The following is a 21625-nucleotide window of genomic DNA, read 5'->3' on the forward strand; positions in this document are numbered from 1 at the left end:
TCGGAGCAGGCGGCCAGTCGCCCGTGGCAGGCTGTGACGACGCCGCGTTGGCAGGCTGCTGGCTTGTCTAATGCGGCGGAGGGAAGCGAAAGCGAAGTGTAAGTAAACAGCTGGTGCGGTTTTTGTGACTTGAGTTGTGATGATAATGGCCAGATCGGGTGGTGATTATGCTTGAACGTGTCAGTGTGGTGTTCGTCTGCGCGCCGTGACGCTGTAAAGGGTACGTTCGTTCTCCGGGTGGGACGTTGCTCGGTGACGAATGTTGCATTGTGATATTCGTGACACGCGCACCCGATGTTATCAGCGAAATATAGCATTATCCATACATTACTCTCTCAATGACTCCAGGACGTGGTTAAGTAGAAGTGACGCTGGCATCATAACTCCCATATCGTCTCCAAAAACGCATCACTGTCCTCGGCATGTGCCTGGATGGCGGATCGCATTTAGGGCCATTGTTGAGAGGAGACCAGGCCGGAGATGGGTGAGCACTGATTTTGTGAAAAGGGTCAAGGGAATCTTGTGTTAACGTTACGTTTCCTACAAGCTTAACGCAAGTACTTAAACGCAGTTCGGTACGTGCATTTAAAGTCGTCTAAGTAATGAGTTTTTTACGTAAGTCACGTCACCCACCGTGAACCCGCCCTGAAGGCATGTAAATGGAAACTATTCCGCAAGCAAACATCTTATTTGATCGTCCGAAGAATCCATAGCTAAGAATTCGTGCCGGATCGACGGTACATTGTAATGGCCGCGCATTGCGTTGCGTTCAATCCACTTCCATACAGACATTTCGCTGCTGTTAAATCGCCCGCCTTAAGTCGCACCAGTCATTCGGAATCCACTGCTGGCAGCCTGGCATTTTTCGTGCATTCTAGCTGAACTCTCACGTGGTGAACTAGGTTCTAACGTTTGCTTAACCAGTCGTTCGTGCACGCATGCAGCTTGAGTTGGCTAAAAGCTGTTGATTAAACGATAAATTTTCACGGGCCTGTCTCGTTACTCCAATGTTTCGCGCATTCCAGCAAAGAGCGTTCTGGAACCCGCGGAATCAGGCTTCAAACATGCGAGCTGAAGAGGCTGGGGGATCATAATTGGTACCAGGGAAAGGCTCGCTCACTGCACGCACACCGCGTTGGCTGAAGCGCGCTCTGTTTGCATATCGTCGCTGCGTTTCAGTTTTCAGTTTCGGATATCGCTCCTCTGACGGACACATCCGCGGTGCCGCTGTCTCCCGTCGTCCGAGGCTCGCCTGGCGCCGCCGCCTGCGTCACACAGGCCTCCCGTCACCACCTGGCGCCCGGGTGATGATGACTGGTCGCGCAGGCGGGACGCCGGTCTGCCAGACGCATTCCGCCTCACGTCGGCGTGTCGTTCGGCGCCCGCGGAGCTCGCTGCGGTGCTCCGCGCCGGCTCTTCGACCCCCGGTCACGTGGCCACCTTCACACTGCCGCCGCGCCTTGTGGGGAGCACGGGCCGCCCACTGGGACGGCGGGTCGGGTCCCCTGCCAGGCCATTGAACCGGTCGTCCCCACGCACGTACGCCGGCCGCCAGGCTCAGGCCCATCGGCACGCGACCGGGCTGGCTCGCCGGCGGGCCTACATCACCAGACAGCCCTCCGACGACGACACGCGCCAGCACAGCTTACAAATCGTTGTATTAAGTCACGGACAACGGCCTGGGCCTGCGCTATCATCCGTTACGGTTTGATGGGCGCCGCGCGGCTCGCATGCGAGACAAGGCCTCGTCGGATGCCTTACTCGACTGACATCGCGCCACGCAAGGTATCAGGTATGTCAATATCACGGGAATAATGCAGAAGATCACATAAAGCGCTCGAAGCGACTAACAAACATGAGTGCTACTGAGAGCCCTAAAGGGCAAAAAATTCTAACAGCGTTGGCAATCACCGACATTTGTGCACTGGTTGCATAGCAGCGTTGTCCGTCACACGAGAAAGCTCAAAGTGGTGACTGGCATATCTCCCCCACTGACTAGTAGCCGTCATTGGCCGACACGTTCCCATCAGCCCTCCCTAATCACGTATACCCAGTTTCACGGGCCTCGCACCATCAGAACGGCGCGAACATCCGGTTCGGTTGCCCAGCCGCTGCTCGTTGTTGCTCGTGTCTGTGCACCAGTCCGCTGGCTTATAAAGCGCGATATTTCTCGGATCTTGCCAGGTTACGTAGTGGCGCCAAAAATGGCGTCTGCGTCGATGATAGCTCACACCTTGTTTCAGCAAGGATTTTGGCCATTCAGCGCATAGACCTCAGTGTGACGTACCCGGGTGATGCGGGCTGCACACTTGCCATCAGTTTGACGTACGCGGGTGATGCGGGCTGCACACTTGCCATCAGTGTGACGTACGCGGGTGATGCGGGCTGCACACTTGCCGTCAGTATGACGTAGCCGGGTGATGCGGGCTGCACACCTGCCGTCCGTTGTCCTCAAAATGAACGGTATCAAGGTAACCTTTCGCGTATCTGACAGTGCATGAATCGTCAGAGGCTGTCTAGAATGCAGCCTTGTCGTATAATTACGACCAAATCGGCTTATGTCGCACACTTCATGTCCATACCATGAGTTTGGTCTCACCTCCGCTGGGCAACCCGCTACTCTAATCATGCCAGCCTCACGGGCAAGGAGCTTCTCGCGTGGGAATGACGTCACGGGCGCGGAAATCCTCACGTGGGACTGACGCCACGAGCGCGGAGCTCCTCACGTGGGAGTGACGTCACGGGCGCGGAGTTCTTCACGTGTGACACGTCACAGACGCATAGCTCCTCACGTGGGAATGACGTCACGGGCGCGGAGTTCTTCACGTGTGACTGACGTCACAGACGCGTAGCTCCTCACGCGGGAATGACGTCACGGGCGCGGAGCTCTTCACGTGGGACTGGCGTCCCGCTGCTCGGCCAGCACCATCAGCACCTGCTGCATGCGCTCGGCCAGCTCGCCGCGACGCTGGTGCTGGTCGGCACGCGCCGCGCGGCTGCCCAGCAGCCAGCACAGATGGAACTCCGTGCGGAACATGTCGTCCCGCGCGCCGGCACCGTCTGGTGGCGGGCGGACGGCGCGGGCGGCACGCGCGCTGCGCCGGTACGCGGCCGCCTCGGCTGCCATCTGACGGCCGGCGGAGAGCTGCAGCAGCGCCATCTCCAGCTGGTCGGTGGTGGCCGGCGCCAGCGCCTCCTCCAGCAGCGCTGCCAGCGGCGCCAGATGGGGCAAAGCACGTGTTCGGCGCCTCGGCGTTGGATCCATCGTTCATGCTGCGCAGACAGGGCCGCAGCTGCGCATCGAACTCGACGGCAGCGGCCGTGAAGCGTTGCCGCGCACGGTGCCACGTGACGTACAGCCTCTGGACCTGACAACCAGAGGACAGACCCAATGTCAGAGGCAGCATAAAGAGCGAAGAGTTGCTATCACGACAACAAGCGTTATCAGCATGAAAAGCAAAATACGAACAAAAGGATTTAGCACTGATAGCTGTCACACCGAGTGCATTTACTAGATCATGACCAGAATCTCAGTCGTTTCACTGACTGTAACGCAGCAGTCTCGAAACTCAGTCCATTGCTCGCTGCGACAAGGAATGGCAGGCCCGCTTGACATTGAGTCCAGCTGTTTGTAGTGTATGGCAGACCAGGTGTGGGACTTACGACGGAACGAGTGCTAGACAAAGCGCCACGGGCTACACGTCCGGGCATTACGACTAAAGCGTCATGGCGACAAGCGCGGTTCACCAGAAGGATCGCGCTTTTGATCGGCGTGGTGCCTTCGCAGTTTGGTTTTGATTCCAAGTAGTTTTGTTCACCTGGCGAGAGCAGAGCCCTTGTATGATGCTGGCAAAGCCGTACAGGTTTCCGAGGGCTGTCTTGGTCTCGATCGCCACGTTGATCCACTTATTGATCATCTGCACCCGCTCGTCTTCGTCCTCTTGGCTGACAATGGTGGCGATCACGAAGGCCGAAAACCATTCGGATCTGCGGGTGGAGAAGACATGCATTAGGAGCACTTCCATATCCTCAGCTCCAGGCGAATGCATATTCGCCGAAAAAAACGCATCTAAACTGTTTGCTGAAACAAGTTGTGTGTGACGCGCGATGTCGCCAGACCAAGCTGCGTTGGGTGTTCTGGATATCTTGCCACAACGGTGGAGACAGAGCGCAGGTCGCACATCGGACCACCACAACTATGTCCCTAGCGGTGTACCCCACACCCAGAAAAGTGTCACATCGTTTGGGCGCTGGGTGGCATCCCTCACCTCTCCAGCAGGTCCTGTCGCAGCTGCTGACCCTGGGGCAGCGTGACCAGCTCGATGCCCGAGACGACGCCCAGCCCGAGGTCTTCCTCCCCGTCGTCCAGCAGCCGCAGGTCCCACCAGGTCAGGTGGGCGGCCAACACGCGCGCCGGCACCTCCAGCAGCTCCAGGGTGACGCCCTTCAGCGCTGTGGCGTCCAGCGGCGCGTTGTGTGTCACCGGGAGCAGCAGCGTCTCGAACGCGTCAACGTCAAACGCCGACGGTGGCGCCACCTCGACCGGCCGCAGCGGCGCCGGCTCTGCCCGCGACTCCCGCTCCGGCTCCGGCTCCGGCGCATGCGCCGAGTCGCCCGAGCCGTGGCCCGAGTCGGAGCCGGGGTCGGCCGGCTCGGGGATCTCGGCGTAGACGCGCTGCTCGCGCCGCAGGGGCTTGGGCGGCGGCGAGGCGGCGCCGGGGCCGCGCAGCCGGCCCGGCTGGGAGTAAAGCGGAGCGTCGGCCGACGCCAGGCGCGGCAGTGAGCCGCTGTGGCCGCCGCCGCCGAGCCGGCGCGCCGCCGTCAGCTGCTCGACGCTGCTGACGCGCTGGTGGCGGCCCAACAGCGTGCGCCTCCAGCTGAGGTGGGCTGAGCCAGGCCGGCTGGCCGGGGCGGCGCCGATCGGCACGGTGCGCGTGATGGGCCGGCGCAGGCGCGCGCCCGACGCGGCCGACACGGCCCGCTCGACGCCCACGTAGCTGGTGATGAGGTGCGGGATCGTCTCGTACGGCTCGTCCTCCAGGAAGAACTGCTCGGTCTCGTAGATGGTGTCGGGGTTCACGCGCACCTGGGGGGGAAGTCGCACGCTCGGTTCAGGTCTCTGCACTGCTGGAGGGGAGGGACACATGACGTCTTGAATCGAGTCAGCCAGCCTTGCACGGTACGGTGTGGCGAGAAGCCAGTCGGCGCTCACAATTGATCACAATCATCATCACGGACTTTGCTGCTGCATTCGCACAGCGAATAAACAAGCAACTCATCGCATCGTTGATTAAGCAGCTTTCCAAACAGCCGCGACAGGTCAGAAAATGAAATTGTTCACGCGCTGACGGAGTTATTCACAGTCATTGCCCGTCGACAGCAATGCGGAAGCTCGAATGCCGGTAACAGCTCGCGGTGGAGTTTGGGAGGCGCTGCGTCCTCACAGGATCGGCACAAACTGGGCATCGTAGTGGTAGCAGGCTGTCGCTCCGCAACGGAAGAGCACAGTGGCGCATCCCTCACCTTATTGATCATGAAGTGGACGCTTGTGCCGCTCCAGCGGCAGCTCAGGGCAAACTCCCCCGGCTGGGAGGTGCTCTCGCGCACCAAGAAGTCTCCGTCCTCGCTGAGCAGGGACTCGGCTTCGAGCCGACCGACGCGGCCGTGGTACCTGGAGAGCCCGTCGTTAGATCCAGCTGTGCAGCGAAGCATCGGAGCTTAGTGCGCCCAGCTGCCAGACTGGCCAGCCCGGTCGGTCGAGGGCACCTGACAGCTGGGCGGCACGCTGTAATGCTTTCAAACTAATGCAGACCATGTTTGTGCATACACGGAGGACCAATATCATTCAGCAAAACGGGCATGAAAAACTATGGGTAGCCGACGTAACGGGCATACTGGCGTACCGGCGATTGGTGGTGGACTCACAGGGGTACCTCCCGTCTCCAGCGCCCTGCCTTAGTTCTCCGCATGGTCAGCACGCGGACGCTTCATCCCCAGGAGGAGGGTACAGTCTTCAGCGCCACGCCTCTGTCCCCTCACAAGCGCCAGGACTGTGAGGTTACAGGGGCTCTTTCGTTTTCCCAGCACCACGCCTGTGCCCCTGACCAGCGTGACAGTGAACACTTCATCCTTCAATGGCCTTCTTCGACCCCAATATCATGCTTAGACGCCTCCCCACCAAGCGTGCGAAATGCGGACCCTCCTAGATCCCTCGCTTCCCCGGCACCCCTCCTCTATCGCTCACCAGGCGTGCGAGCGCAGGTCGGCGCTGTCCAGGCTCAGCTCCCACTCGAGAGACCGCGGGCCGTCGATGGAGGCCTCGGCCGGCTGGCCGCCGCCGCCGCCGCCGCCGCCGCCGCCGCCGCTGCCGCCGTCTCCGCTCGGCGCGCTCGCTCGCGCCGCCGCGCCGCCCTCGGTCCGGGCCGGCAGCTGCCGGCGACACGGGGCGCAGCTGGTGACGCAGTCGCCGACGCGGCCGAGCAGCGCGCGTCCACATGCGTCACTCCGCGGTGTGAAACGGTGAAGCTGGCGGATGTTTGTCACCGGTAGCAGATTGATCGTGGACGCTGTGCCATTGCCGTTTGCACTTTGGCCTCGGCGGAAAACGTCACGGAAATCGTCGACGGAGGTAGGTTGGACGCAGGGTGCACCGATGGCTGCGGAGAACCAGCGCTCAAGGGCTACGTTACGAGCTCGCTCCCAGCGCTCGTGCAGACAGAGCGCTGATATGGAGGCCTCAATACCATTACGCTTTTAAAGGTGTAAATCAGGAGCCAACGGGAAATGTCGTTCTGGTGTCAGCACACGGCGGACCCCAGGTATACGGGCTTGTCGGTAGCGAATACGGAATGGCAAGACTGAACGGGGCTGCATCACTGATCACACCACATTCTCTGTTCACTTCAACCCCGGAAAACTGAGGTCTTCTTGGTTGACATGCTTAATTTAGTTCGTACGCGTCCCAATTTGCCCCGAAAAGTGAACATCTGTTTGCTGAGGGAATGGGGCATCGGAGGGTCCCGACAAGTGTGAAGGGCAAGCTCACATTGCATGCTATTCTTTCCGTATAGTTTCAAACAGTAGATAGCAAGTTTGAGACTTAATCAAAACAATGGGACATAGGTCTCTCGGTCCTTTGTTTCTACGTCTACCCTCGATCGGAAAATGTCCGTTTTCGTAACTACTAATGGTTCCTCATGTTGTACAAAACGGCGGCGTACACCTCTGCACCGCAATCCGCGTGACCTCCGACGCTTGCCACGGCCCTGGTCGCTCGGCACACTCGCTCGAGAGCTCCGTACACAGCCGAGAGCGATCCCACCCGACCGGTCGGGGGCGTTGCTGGCGCCGGAGCGCGCCCCGGCGCAGCCACCGCCGGTCCGATCCACCGCATCAACACGCGGTCCAATCCACCCGCCAGCTCACGGCCAGCCACGGTCCGACGCCCCCAGCCGCGAGTCAGCCTGTACTCACCATGTTTGCGGAGCGCACCGTTCTCGTGACGCGCGCTGCGGGACGCGCGAGACGTGTCGACGGCGTCCGCTCGCCGCCGCCCTGCTGCGCCGGCCGGCGCGCCGCGCCGCGCTGATGCCCGCCGTGTGTCGTCACTAATCAATGGATGACGTCACAACGCCGGGGCGGCGGGGAGCGGCCGGCGCCCCCGGGCTGACCGTGCCATGAAATTGCACGTGGCAGCATAAACAGGGCTGGGAAGGGGGAGGGGAGACCGTGGGCTCGGCAGCGAGCTGTAAACAGTTCGTGCAGCTCGCGGGGTTGGCTTGCAAAAATGTCCACCGGCCGCAGTGCAGGCTTGATTCCGTGCGTGTGCCGTGTTGCCCACGCTGATTAGTGTGCCCACGTGGGAGACCACATACTCGTGTGTTTTTAAGTATCGTGTCTATGCTGCCTGGAGCTCAGCCGATGCAAATGGCGGACATTTGCTGCAAGACGTGAATGCAGCCAACCGAAATATGGCGACTTGCGTCAGACGACCTTGAACATCTCACCATTTACCACACTTGGCACGTCTTAGCACTTGAACATCAGGATTTCGTACCTGAGCAAATGCACAGAAATGTTTGACTGAGTTTGTATAATTTTCTACTTTTTATGATAAAGTGACCTGATTGCGATGACGACATGAGGAAAATGGACGAGGTTGGTTCTGTATTAGGGCTCTGAATTGTGTTCTAATGTTGTCATATTTTTCCAAAGTCGCTTTACCTATCATTTAATCCACCTGCAATGAATAAGGGTAAAGGAAAAAGCTCCTCAACAACGGGTCGATAGCCAGTGCTCGAATGGTGTCAAATAGTGGCAAGAGAATGTCGAAAGGTCAATACCGACATTACTTTTTTAAATTTCGTCGTTAAGATTGAGTCCAAACCTTTTGAATGGGTGGATTTTTGAGATCACAGCCCATGTCTAGCAGTGCTTGCGTGAGATCTGACTCCCACCATCTGATCGTGCAATTTCAGGCCAACGGCAGAATTTAGTGGCGGATGTTTAACGTGTCGCAATGACGACAGGCTAACTTTGCTAAGGTTGCGCTAAGTGGAGGGTATTTTCCCTTTTATCATGACCCATTCTTTGTATAGTATCGATATTTCCTAAAACAAAAAGTAAACACAGAGATGTCAGTTCTAAAATCGGTTAGGGGTTCAGCCGAAAAAGTTGACTTTTCCAAACTTGATTTTTCCCCGGAATTTGGCTACCTCAGTTCGCCTCCGCGATGTCAAAATAAGAAATTTTAAATGTGGGAATTTACATTATTTTGCCGCGGAGGAATCACTTTCCATTCCAAGTGAGTGTGAGCTGCTTTTTGTGAAAAGCTTAGAATGGGATTACAAATTAGAAAGCTTAGAAAGTGACAGAAAAACATCTTGGTAAATCTTATTGAGGGAGCAATAATGTTAACCGCCGTCACTGGTCGTGTTGTCTAACCACCACAGTTGCGATCATGCCACACACAAGTCCAGCTCCAACTACACGTGTTACACCTCCAGAAAACAGCTTCATCGAAAGCCGGCCACGTGGCCCGGCTTAGCGGCCGTTCGGTGGCAGTCGCGTCCGCCTGATATCGGAAGGTGGCGGCCGGGTCGGCGTCAGCCCGCGCGGGCCACCCGGACCGCGTCTCGCGATAGCGCGCGGTCATTGTCCGCTTGACGACGTCCTCCCGACCGCAGACATCCCCCCGACCGACCGATCGCAGACATCGACATTCCCCGACGACATCCTCCCGACTAGAGCCCGCAGCGCGCCCCAGCCAGTGACTCAGAGTGTGCCGCGTCATACCCGCCAACAGATGAACTCAATCTTGTGCCTTCGCTCGGTCGTCACGTTTTGTCAGTAGCGAAACTGAGGCTGTTGATGGAGAGCTTCGCCTCCTCGTGCGTCACAAGTAACAAACATCGCTGCGGCGAGCGCTGCGGAGCCTTTGCGGTGAAGCGGCATCTCATGTCTGACCGCAGTGCCGGACGCGCTGCCAGCCAGGTGCTTCAGTCCACACAGACCAAGCGGCCCGGCTGCTTCAGGCGGTTACTGCTTCTCCCGTGCCGTGGAGAGTCAGGAAAGCGCGGCACCTCAGGGTGTCGAGTGGACGATTGTAGCGGCGATCTTATCGCGGGTTCTATGACCGCACAGCAGGTACTACGTTGGTCGCACGCGCGTGTGGGGCTTGTTTGTGGGCATGCGTTGTGCGTTAATGCGAACCTCGTGAGGACCGCTTAAAGCCGCAGTCCATCGATTACAACCGCCACATGCAGGTGTGTATTTCGTATTAAAATACAACATGCACTGGTCCGCGTTTAGACTGTTTCTTTCATGTCAAACGAGATTACGCCGCATGAATCATGAAGTGGCATTATTACAAGCGGCGTAATGAAGTGGCGTTGTACACGATAGGGTGGACACCTCAGTGGCCGACTGGCAACAACATCCTTTCACACGATCTGAGGCACACTCAACGCCCGAGTGTGACCAGACGCGTGCTCCACGACCGCGGCCACGTCCTGAGACACCACCTTAAATCGTGTGCTCCAGTGACAATTGACTCAGTTTGTGCTTCGTCTATCCGATGGACTTTTGAGCCAGCATATTCTCTGAGCACATCCGAGGGAACTGAACTCCTGCCATCAAGATGTCGCAGACGGGCTGAAAGAAGCCACGATGAGGTCAGGTACGAACAAACACCCGCAAAGTTTGCGGATGATAGGCTTCCTAATGAGGGTGGAAGCTTTTGGTATAAAAAGCGGAAGTGCGCATGAATAAAGGCGTGAGTTATTATCAAACGTAGCATGCTATACTCGTGGCATAAAGATGAGGATGCCCTTGCTGTCCTATCCATCTGTACTGCCTTTGGATGAATTTCATTTTGTTTTCAGGAATTGACCGAGCATAGTTTGGCATAAGGAGAACCTTAATCATGACATTTGTGACTCAGTACGGAAAATGCAGAAGGCAACATCGCTTCAGGATATCATGTTCTACCATACATATCACTGACCGCGGAATGTCATAGGTTGCCGGCTTGTACGCGTACAACTATGGTGTCGACGGACAGCACACGCTCTCTCGGCATGAGATAGGCTTCCCTCTCCCATCTCCTCAACAGGTGCCGCTAGCATCGCGGCGCTGCCATGTCTCTTACCTTGAGGCCTTCGATGCACGGCACGAAGATGGAGAAGAGGATGTACCAGGCAGCGCAGAATCCCGCTATCCAGAAGCTGATGAGCAGCAGGATGATGAGCCAGACGATGCTCCAGATGGCGCCGCCGCCGTCGTCGCCACCGGCGCCGGCGCCCATCCCCTCGCCTGAGCCCTCTCCCCTAGCCATCTGACCGGTCGCAGGGGTACAGTCAGCGGAGCTAGGAGGTACAGCGGCAGCGGTGGCACTCAGGTGAGCAGCAGGATTGGCTCGTGACGTGAAATGCCACGGGGTTCTCCGCGAGGGTCTGTTCTTGTCGTTTCTGAACCATGGCCGTTGGTCGTTAGATATCATAACGTCAAACAGAGAACAGACAACAAAAAAGTGGATGTACCTGAGAACATGCGCTAAATTAGAACTCGAAGAAATCGCACTAAACAGGAAAGTTCTCAGAGTACCGATCAGGGAACCACTTATTTCATGTAAACGATTAAAACGTAGCGGGAATTTGTAACGCAACTAAGGAAACTGGGGCCCAAAGAATAAAACGAATAGGGATTTCCCACGTGTGCCGTTCTTTTACTGGAACGCTCTATGCGCCAAAAGAGCTTCTCACAGATGCTGTTTGCCAAACAGGTTCACGCTCCGTGGAAGAGCGGACGGCACCCCAGTGGCCTGGGGCGGGGTGAATTCTCACCTGTGACGTCGGTGGAGTGAAGCTGCGTCAGCTGCGGAGTGGACGCTGTGTGCCTCGCGGCGGGACGGACTCCACAGCGGGCGGCTGCCGTGCGTATTCGCCGCGTTTCCCTCAGAGCCGGGCCACGCCCGCGCGCCATATCGCCACGGCTGCTATCAGCGCCGATACCGAGAGCTGGGCGCCCCGCTATCGGACCAGCACCGAGGGCACACTTCTGGGACCGTCCCGTCCCGCTATCGGACCAGCACCGACACCCATGGCACACTTCCGGACTGGGCGGCGTGGTGCGATGCCTGGGAAGATCAGCTTCCGGCGTCCCCGAAGAGGGTCTATTGGGGGCTAGGAAAGACTAGAGGCACCTAATGATCAAACGGAGGGAGTATCACAGCTTTGAAAAAGTCGCTTCATAGCATGACTACATAGCGTGACGCTGGGAAACAAGTTCCACGGAGAGTATGGCACCTCCCATGACCGTGCATCACAGTGTGGGCAAGACGCTTCCATCGCTCCGTAGCCTCGACGACGGCCGTCGACGTATGTGATCTTAGATGACGTTTGACACATCCGGCAACAGAATCACCATCGTGCGTCAGATCAGAGCGATGCGTGTTCGCAGCTGCAGGAACCAGTCCAATCAGAGAAGCCCGTGATAAGGGGTGGTGACTCGCATCTCACTCCCCGCCCACCGAGCACGTGGCCGCGGCTCGGGCGGGCACCACGGCTGCCGGTCAGCACAGCAGCCGTGGTTATCCGCCGACCATTCCGGGCGCTGCTGATGACGCGATAATGTTCTGCTGTTCTTTGGCGCGCCATGCATATACTCGCCTCGAACGCACCCACAGCGTGACAGCGCCTTCCGTGTTCCCCGGAGAGGAGTGCATGTAGATAATCCCGACTATGCACCATCCAAGCAGCTCTCCCCCGCTCATGCAGTCCACCGCGTGATCATGCACTTTAGACTTTCGGGCCATAGTCGGGTTACAGGCGACGCCCGTGCCTCTTAGTCCGGGCATGTCAATGACCGCTTTTCGTGCACCTGTTCCGCAATACAAACAAGTTTGCATCTTTTGCCGAGTGAGCATTTTACCAAGATGTTGAAGGCAGCAACATGAGCACCAGTGAGTTACCGTGGCAGGGCTAACTGTCCACGAACAGCGAGTGCCTTCGGAACAGGTTCCTCTGGCCGCCGTCATACGACCACAAGCGTCCCGCCTGCGCCAGATCCGCCGGCTTTCGCGCGCCGCTTCTCGCGCCGCCCTCGTCCGACGGGCGGCCGCCCGGTTTGGCGCGCCACAATCGAAAGTCCGTCGCTTCACCGCAAAGCTCCGCGCGGGCCGGGCGAAACTCGAGTCGAAGGAGGTCGACCGGGCCGGGGCCGGGGCCGGAGCCAGCAGCGGCCCAGGCCGGCGCGGGGCCGGCGGGGCCGGTGGGACCGGTGGGACCGGTGGGACCCGCGAGCGTCCGGCCCCTCTGTGGAGCTGCCGCCGGCCCAGCCAGCCGGACGCAGACGACGGTCGGACGCCGGAGCGCGTGAGGAGGCAGGTGGAGCGCCGCCGAGCCGCCCCGGAACGGAGGGGAGGCAGGCGGGACAAGCCGGGGGCCAGGCGGGACAAGCCGGGAAACGTGCCCAACTTCGGCCATGGGGATTCGAGTGAGTATCGCTTTCTCAAGCCCGGGAGTGTTTGAATGGGACCACCGCTGACATAAAAATTCACGTATTTTCTTTAAGTCATTCTGTTCTGCATCAAAAGAGCAGTCAACGACAACGCGTGGCAATCTTTTCTGTACGGTCATGCAAAAGCTGTGTTTCATGGCCGTGCAGCACGTCTCACGTGAAAGTAGTGTTAGGAACAAACCTGTCTTCATCTAGCAAGGGTCCGGTGCAGTTTGATTAGATGTAATAGGCATGTGATTTAAACCGTGCTTGTTAAACCAGCGTAGTACGTGGGAAAACGAAGGTGTCAACAAATATATTTAACCCACTTGTTCCGTGCCTTTTCCCATGTATGTATTATGACGCGTCAAAAATGCTCAGATCACTATTTGCTTTTGCGTGACGGTGGCACTGGCAGAATTTGCTGACAAAGCTGTGCCAAAAGTGTGATATGGAAACATCAGTAATGCAGGGGTCCCGATTTATGGAGGGGAGGCTAATTTGGTGTTGCCCGTATTTTGCCCATGTATGCGGCATAGTTCCAAGTAAAAACTGCGCTTTGTCATTTAGTAACCAGTTTGTCCAATAGACATGTAAATAAATATTTTGTCGTCAGTTTTACTCATGCGAATTCGATCACCAGAACAAATACCGAGGATGATTAATTCGACAATATAATCTACCTGAAACATTGTTCGAACGCATCGTAAAGCATACGGAATCGGTTTCCCTTGTTTGAAATAGTCGGCACGGCATGAAAAATATGGTTCCACCTTCATTCAGTTTGATAATTCCATCCGGTGACAACTCGCTGTCTAAGGCAGCACACAGCAACATTTATCTAACGAGAAAGGAAGGATAGAAGTGTAGGCTGTAGACTGCCTGATATTATACCGCATTCAGGACGGTCGCCGGTGCGGTCCGGTGGTCTGACGGTCCGCTGCTGTCTTCCTTTCCGTTCTGACCCTGCTGCCCCCCCCCCCCGCGCAGGCAGCTGCGGCTCCCCTCGTGGTGGTGCTGCTGGTCGCCACGCTGGTCTCGGCCGCACCGTCAGCCCCGCAGAACTTGCCGGGAAGGACCCCACCGGCCGGGCACAGCAGGGACAGGACTCCACCGTCCGGGCACAGCAAGGACAGGTAACGGCCGCACTGTGCGTATTACCCAGTAGCTGCACTGGTGGGGTCCCGGGAGCAGCGGAATGGGCGCTGCTCCGCTTCGTGTATCTCCGGACTCGTAGTGCATGCAGAGATGGACGCATGTGCAAGGGCAGACAACCCATAGCCAGGGAAGAAGCTTGGACACAGTATTGAGAGAGTTGCAGTCCACCACAGGTTACGAACTTTTGCTTCTGTCTCAACTCTGTCCAGCTTGGATAGCCTGTGCGCGCCGAGCGATGGTGCAATGCCTAAAGACGCGCACATGGGGGCTGCCCACGCCGGCAACCGTGCCAGCCCTCGCTTTCCGTCCGCAATGAATCTGGATTAACCCGTCTGATGGGTGGGATGGGGTCGTGCCTCGGAATTTTAGTCAGATGTTCCCGTTTTCCAGCCCGCCAGAAGCTGACCTTATTTCACCGGGCTATCAGCCTCACGCTTGGTTGGGCATCCTAGTCAGAAAGACGGGATGCGAATGCTTTTTGTTCGTTAGTTTTTACGGCATACGCTTTTAGAAAAGCTTGCGTCATAAAATTGGCATAAAATACGCGTATTGCAGTCACGTTTCGTCTTATCACGCTTATTACATCCTGAACGTAAGAAGGGCTTTGCAAATTGCTGAGTAGTTCTGTAAAACTGGTTTGTTGCCGCATTTCTAAGCAAGAATGCAGTAAATCTCACCCATTGTGTTTCTCTAACCTAGAATGGATCCAAGGCATTCGGCCTTTCACCCTGTGATATAAGGTGCTAGCGACCGATGACTTCATATATCTTTCTTACGTCACCGGCCTAGTTGCCGTCACTGGTCGCGACGTCCCTGAAGCGTATTATGTTTTGTTTTTTTTTACAAGAATGGGACGGTAATTGGGAAACTCTGTGTACTGGAATGGCACGGGTATAGTCGTATTGCTGACAGCTGATTTTAAGACGCCCACAGATCCTAGGAATGCATGAAAATTTTGGTGTGAATTGCAATGCAACGTGCAAGCTGGCTCACCTTTCTACGCCAGCCTTCTGGAAACCAGCCGTCAACTGATGTCTGCACGTAACCGCCGCTGAATTCGTCCTCTGCGTTCCAGCGCGCCGGCTCTGAGCGCGGCTGTGGGCCTAAGCCCCGGGACCGGCCCCGTGCGTCGCTCCATCCCAGCCGTGATCGGTGGGCGCGGCTCGGTGGCGGCGGCGCACACCACAAGCTCCGGTGCGGAAGGCGCTGGCGCCGGGCCGCCCGCCTCGGCCGAGTACACCGAGGACCCGGACCGGCCCGGCCGCTTCTGGTTCCGGTTCGAGCTGGAGGACGCCGTGACGCCGCCACCGGACGGGCGGACTCCTCCGCGGGCGGGAGCTGCGCAGCGGCCCAGCAGCCATGGTCGGATTCAGGCAGGACACCTGCAGACCAGCGCGCACGGCGGCGGTCAGACCCAAACGGGGGACCTGCAGACCAGCGCGCACGGCGGCGGTCAGGCCCGAACGGAGAACCTGCAGACCAGCGCGCACGGCGGTCAGACCCAGACGGGACACCTGCAGACCGAGGCGCACGGCGGCGGTCGGACCCGAACGGGGAACCTGCAGACCAGCGCGCGCGTTGCGGCAGGGACGGCGCGGGTCGACGCGGCACCGAGCCGGGTGAAGGGTCCCACGCCTGAGAAGGCGGGCAGCGCCGCGCACATACTTCAAGTCGCAGTTCCCTCACAGCGGGCACCTGTTGCGCAGCGGCTAAAACATACAGGTGCTGCTGGGAACAAAGGCGAGCCCAGTGAACCTAGGACGTCAGAAGCGAAACAGCAGCGGCTAAAAGACCCAGCTGCTGGGCAAACCAGGCGTCAGCTAAAAAGGCTGCCGAGTGTAACTCCCCTCCCGGCTAAAGCAAAGCGCCCGAATTTCAGCGGCCTTCGAAGTGCGCAAGGTCATGCCAGTCCAGAACGCTTGGTAGGCGCGCAGACTGTGCACAGCACGCTTCGTTTCAGCGAGGCGGTAATCCCTGTAAAGGCACAGACAAAGCCGCATGCTGATTTATCTGCGGAAATAAGTGCTCAGCGTAGTAACGTACACACACGGCTAGTGAGCACGCCCAGCTCGGACACAGGTGGGGATGCTTTGTATGCACCGAATGCCGCAGCCTCTGCCCTAAGCGCCTCGAAATCCAAACCAGCAAAGAATGCGATTGCACTACAGAATAATCTGAGCCCTCATCAATTCCGACCACAAGGACATAGATCTGGAGGTATCCAGAACACGCCAGGACAGGCGGAAAAAGGGAAGGCGGTGTCCGTCCTGAACAGCCCCGGGCAGCCAGGTCGACAAAGCCCAGTGTCAACTCAGAACTTCCCCAATCAATCGGGACTGAGAAGGCCAGTGTCTGTTCGAAACCATCTCGGACGGCCAGGTCCGGGAAGACCAGTGGTTTGGAACGGAAACCCTAGACGACCGGGGCAGCAAAGAACGGTGGATTTCCAGAACAACCTGGTGCATTTAGGACAGCGAAGACCAGGGCCGGCCCGAAGCAGCCCACCACGTCCAGGGCAGCACAGGCTGACAACTGTCCAGAACAGTCGCGGACATCTAAGACAGGGAACGACGGCGGAGAACAGCCCAAGGCAGCCAGCACAGCGGAGACCAGTGCCAGTCCGGAGCAACCCAAAACAACCAGGGCAGCAAAGGCCAGTGCATGTTCTGAACAGTCATGGACAGCCAGGACGGGGAAGGCCAGTGTCTGTGCAGAAGGACCCCAGACAACCAGGGCAGAGAAGACCGGTTCTTGTCCAAAACAACCGTGGGCAGACAGGACAGGAAGAACCAGCGTCTGCACACATCAACCAGAGACAACCAGGACAGAGAAGACCCGTCCTCAGCAACCCTAGCCAACGAGCAAGAATAGCACCTGTCCAGAACCAACCCGGACAGCCAGAACGAGGAAGGCCAGTGTCTGTCCTCAACAACCTAGGGAAGTCAGGACAGCAAATAGTTGTGTCTACACGCAACAACGTTGCTGAGCCTCATAAAAAAATACCATTGTCTTTTAACAAAAATCCCTTACGCCCAGCGAACGTAAGAGCGTCACATTTCCAGAACAATCCAGGGAAACCGGAAGATAAGAGGTCAGTGGGTTTAGGGAACAAACCCCAGCATCAAGGGCAGGGAAGGCCATTGTCTGTCCACGCCAACAAGATACAAGGTCATGAAAGACCCATGCCTGTTGCGAGCAACCCAGGACACCTACAAAGGGGAAGACCATCGTCTGACCAGAAGAACGCCGAGCATCCGAGACAGCATGGATCACTGTCAATCCAGAGCAACCTAGTGCAGCCAGGACTACAGCGGCCAGGACCAATTCATAAAAATCCCGGGCAACTGACACGAGGAGCACCAGTACGTTTCCGAAATGACCCAAGACGACCAGAGCAGCAAGGAGCACTACCTTTTCGGAACAACACCAGTCGACCAGGAAGACCAACAACTGTCCTCGACCACCTAGGACTGCCTCGGCAGCGAAGACCTATATCTATTCAGAATAGCCTCGTTTCCCAAGGACAGTCAGGGCTAGTGTCTACACAGAGCAATCGCGGAAAACCTGAGCAAAGAAGGCCACTTCCGTTCCAAAACAAACCCAGAAAACCGAAACAGCAGAGGCCGTTGGGTTTCCAGAACGCTTCTCGACACCCAGGACACAAAAGGCCAGTATCTGTTCAGAAAAATATTGAGCAACCAAACCAGCGAAGGCCATTGAATCTCCTGAAGAGCCCCGGTCAACTGAGACAGAAAAGACCAGTGCCGTTCCTTAGCAGTCCTTCACAATCAGGACAGGGAAGGCCAGGGTCGGTGCAGAACAGACCTCGACAGCCGGGGCAGAGAAGTACGGTGCCTGCCCAGAACAACTTTGGACGACCAGGGAGACCATTGCCTGACCAGAGTATCCGCAGACAACCAGAACGACAAAGGCCAGTGCCTGTTCAGAACAACCTCATTCGACAGCAGGTGAAAGACGGAGCTACCACGCCAAACGCCAGCGCCACTCGTCAACTGCGAGGCCACGCGAGCAGGCCGGGCAGCTTCTCCGTCCCGGGATCGCGGCCTCTTCGGGGAAGACCGCCGATCGGGGCGCCTCGCCCTCCAGCTGAAGCCGACAACGCCAACAAGAGACAGTTCGGTGCCGGTTCAGGCCCGGTGGCGGCGGACCGCCTTGACGGTAGCAGCACGTCCCACCAGCAGCACTACCACGATGGTGGTTCCTACGGGGACGGCGGGCCTACGGAGCACCGCTACGGCTACCAGGACGTTTTGGCCGGCTACAAAACGGAATCTTACGACCAATACGGCAACCCGCGTGGTGACCAAGACACCCCTATCGGTCCATACAGCGGACACCAGACGCTTCCTCACAGTCACGTCAGCCTCCAGCCTCCAGCCGTCTCGCAGTCACGCGAGCCTCACCGGCCGCAGAGCACAGACACCAGCGGGCAGAGTCCGTCGGACGGGTCACAAGACAGCTCCGCTGACGCCAGTAGCGTGACCACCGCCACCACAGCTGACGACGACGCTGGCAGCGCCAGCGGATCTTCCGGCAACGGGACGGCGGAGGCGCCCAAGGCGCTGCTGCTGACGTCCGGCAGCTACCAGGCGGCGCTGCCGGAGCCGCTGTACCTGCTCGACCCCGGCCACCGCCGCTAGACCTCCCGGGACGCGACGGGAGCGGCCGCGCCCGGGCCCGCGCCCGGGCCCGGCCGCGCCCGCGCCCGGGCCCCGGCGGCCGGGCCCGGGCGCGGCCACCGGCGTCAGAGAGCGTGGCTCAGCGGCTGCTGACGACGCCAATCCTCCGGCACCGATCGGAGATGTCGACCCCATGCCATCACCAAGCCAAAGAATCGCTGAGTAGTTGTTACGCAGAAAACCAATGCCCAGGAGAGATGCCCTTGTTTCACTGTGATGCGTGCTGTCTCCAGTATATGGCTACTGCGGCTGCACGTCATATATTTTATTGTTTGTTATTTAAAGTTGTACAGGTGGTCTGCGCCCTAGCAGTAGCTCTATGCAGTCCACTGAAGACCATGTGTTTCCTATTTGACTCATTAATTTTCCAGGAAGGTGAGACATGGGTTTATGTTAGGTTTAGAACCTCGTGTTTTGTCCTGGCTAGTTAGTTATCGGGTATTAAGGGGGCGCCAACGACAATGGCTATTTGTGCCCTTTGACCTGCCTGAACAGTCGCATTCCTTGATGAATATTGATACTTTTCGCCCATCCATCTCTGCTTTTGGTATGATGTATGGGAAGAATTGCTGAAGATTGTCCACGGGTGTAGAAATGTTTTTCATGTCCATCAACAGCCAGCAATCGTCAAGTGTTTTCGGACGCAGTGTGAGATGCCTCACCGCCTAATGTTATCAGTAATTGCATCATTCGTCAAAGTAATAGGTGCGACTGGACCACTGAGTTTGGACGGGACACGATTTGTGTTGCCGTCGGATAGAACGCGGGATAACGCACAATACTGGATAAGCTATGGAAGGTGGACAAAACAAAGTATAAATTGATTCGACGATCCTATTCTTATCTCAGCTTAGTGATGCAGCCAAAATTTCGTCCGGAGTACACAAATCGGCGCATGGGGGGTCGTGTCACAACAGGGGGCTCACTTCGTTGCTGAAGGGGGCCCTCCGTTTGGATAGCAGGGTCTTTATAGGCTTGACATTTCACTGTCATGCCCCAAGGGCCTCTTCTCATGTTTTAGAAACCCTACAGGTGTTTCACATGGCCAAAAGGCACCGGGTCTTTCGGTCCCAGGGGGACCGGACACAATCAAGAAGAGGGCACAGCCTCGAGGCCTCCGTCCTCCCCTGACTACGCCACTGCCCTAAGTTGTCTCTTGAGTGTTCTCCGCACGCTGTTTCCAAATTTACGCCGCCCGATTATCACCAACCTTTCAGGTCGGTCAGGTCAGGTCAGCTCAGATCGACTTGGTACAGTGTAGAATTCAGTGTGCACCACTGACATTGTAGACGCTTCTACGCTTACAGTATCATCTAGAGACTTGATTCCGTGCTAAATCTGAAATGGACGAAGAATAACGTAAACGTGGGTTCAACCCATAGAATGACATTAGGTCCACCAAAACATGAAATGACGACTAATGTGCATGCATAGTGCATGTGCACAAAACAAAACGTCACGAAACCAAACCTTACTGTCCATTGTGATAGAGCTAAAAACCAGCGATTGGTCCTATTGCTCGTTATGTTGGTTTTCAACCATTTCAAATATTTTACCATATCCATGTCCCTGTCTAATACACCAAGAAAAAGCGCAACAGAATTTGTCCGAAACAGATAACATTCTCTGCATATGCACCAGATCAACCAGATTTCAATGCATTTGATATAATGGTCTGGTTTGCCTGATTTTCGACAATATCAGCATAGTGCTACGCTGTGTCTATGCCCAGCGACTTGTGCACATGTTCTGGAATGAGGGTTTTGTCTACATCAACCTGCATAGTTGCTCAATAAGAGCTAACTGCGAGGTCCCAGCGGACATTTCGACGCGCTTGACGCTCCATCTGTGGTAAATTTTTTGATATAATCTTGGCAAACAGTTCATACATGTTTCCAAAATGGGGTAAAATGTGTTTTTGTTCAACGGCTGAAAAACATGCGTGCAAAGTGTGTACGAGATGGAAAAGCAAGTTGCTGCTTCTTTATGGAAGAATGGAGACAGCGTATTAATATCACGGGTGACATAATTGTTCGGACTGTTGTCCTCATCTGGTGCGCTAGCACGTGCAGCAGCGCGGGCGGTGAGCTGGAGTACAGAGGACACATATGCGCTCTTGTCCTCAGATGCCCGACCCTAAAGGGCCGGGACCTCAAATGCCAGTCAGAGGGGATTTGCGCCGATTGCCCCCTTCCCCCCTGAATTGATAAGGACCTCTTTGTCGGTCAGACACCACCAGTGTCGAACAGTTGGCTCCGTCTCGGTATTAGTCTGAGAACTCATTTTAAAAGCACGAACAAGGCCAGAGCCCACGATTTCCATTGGTCAGGGTCTCTAAGCTAATGAGGGCCTCCCATGTGTCGGCCAGCTGCCCACAGTGCCCAACTGGTGGTCCTGTTTTGGCAAGAGCCTGGAGTCGGCCAGGGTCAATGTTCGCAGGGCCCGACGAGGGGGCGGGCCCGACGATCGAGGGCCCGATGGGAAGGCTGAAGGGCCCAAAGGGCCCCTAGGGTCCGAAGGCTGGCTGTAGGTAATATTATGAACCTTCTCTCGTAAGGCCGTGACCTCAAATGTCAATCAGAGTGCCTCTTAGACGGATTGGGGACCCAGGTGCAATACAGGCTCCCATTTCGGCCGTAGACGACCAACACTACTTAGTCTGCTCCTTGTCGTTCTGAGCCTTGGAGACCCAGTTTACAAGCCGGGACGAGGCCAGGGCCCGCGATTTGCATTGATTGGGACCCCTGCAACAGCGAGGGTCAGGGGTCCAC

General features: G+C 56.9%; 1 protein-coding gene across 1 annotated transcript; it reads right to left on the bottom strand.

The window, feature by feature from the left end:
• Positions 1-2688: 2688 nt before the first annotated feature.
• On the bottom strand, positions 2689-8348 carry LOC119105633 (SH2 domain-containing protein 3C-like). Its single transcript, XM_037229092.1, is given in 9 exon segments — positions 2689-2832; positions 3212-3235; positions 3237-3368; positions 3819-3987; positions 4269-4693; positions 4919-5086; positions 5524-5671; positions 6245-6327; positions 8343-8348. Coding segments are annotated over 9 exon segments (1299 nt in total).
• Between the last annotated feature and the right edge of the window lie 13277 nt (positions 8349-21625).

This window comes from Pollicipes pollicipes, unplaced genomic scaffold (genome assembly GCF_011947565.3).
Source record: "Pollicipes pollicipes isolate AB1234 unplaced genomic scaffold, Ppol_2.1 Scaffold_6138;HRSCAF=7277_pilon_pilon_pilon, whole genome shotgun sequence".
NCBI lineage: Eukaryota > Metazoa > Arthropoda > Thecostraca > Pollicipedomorpha > Pollicipedidae > Pollicipes > Pollicipes pollicipes.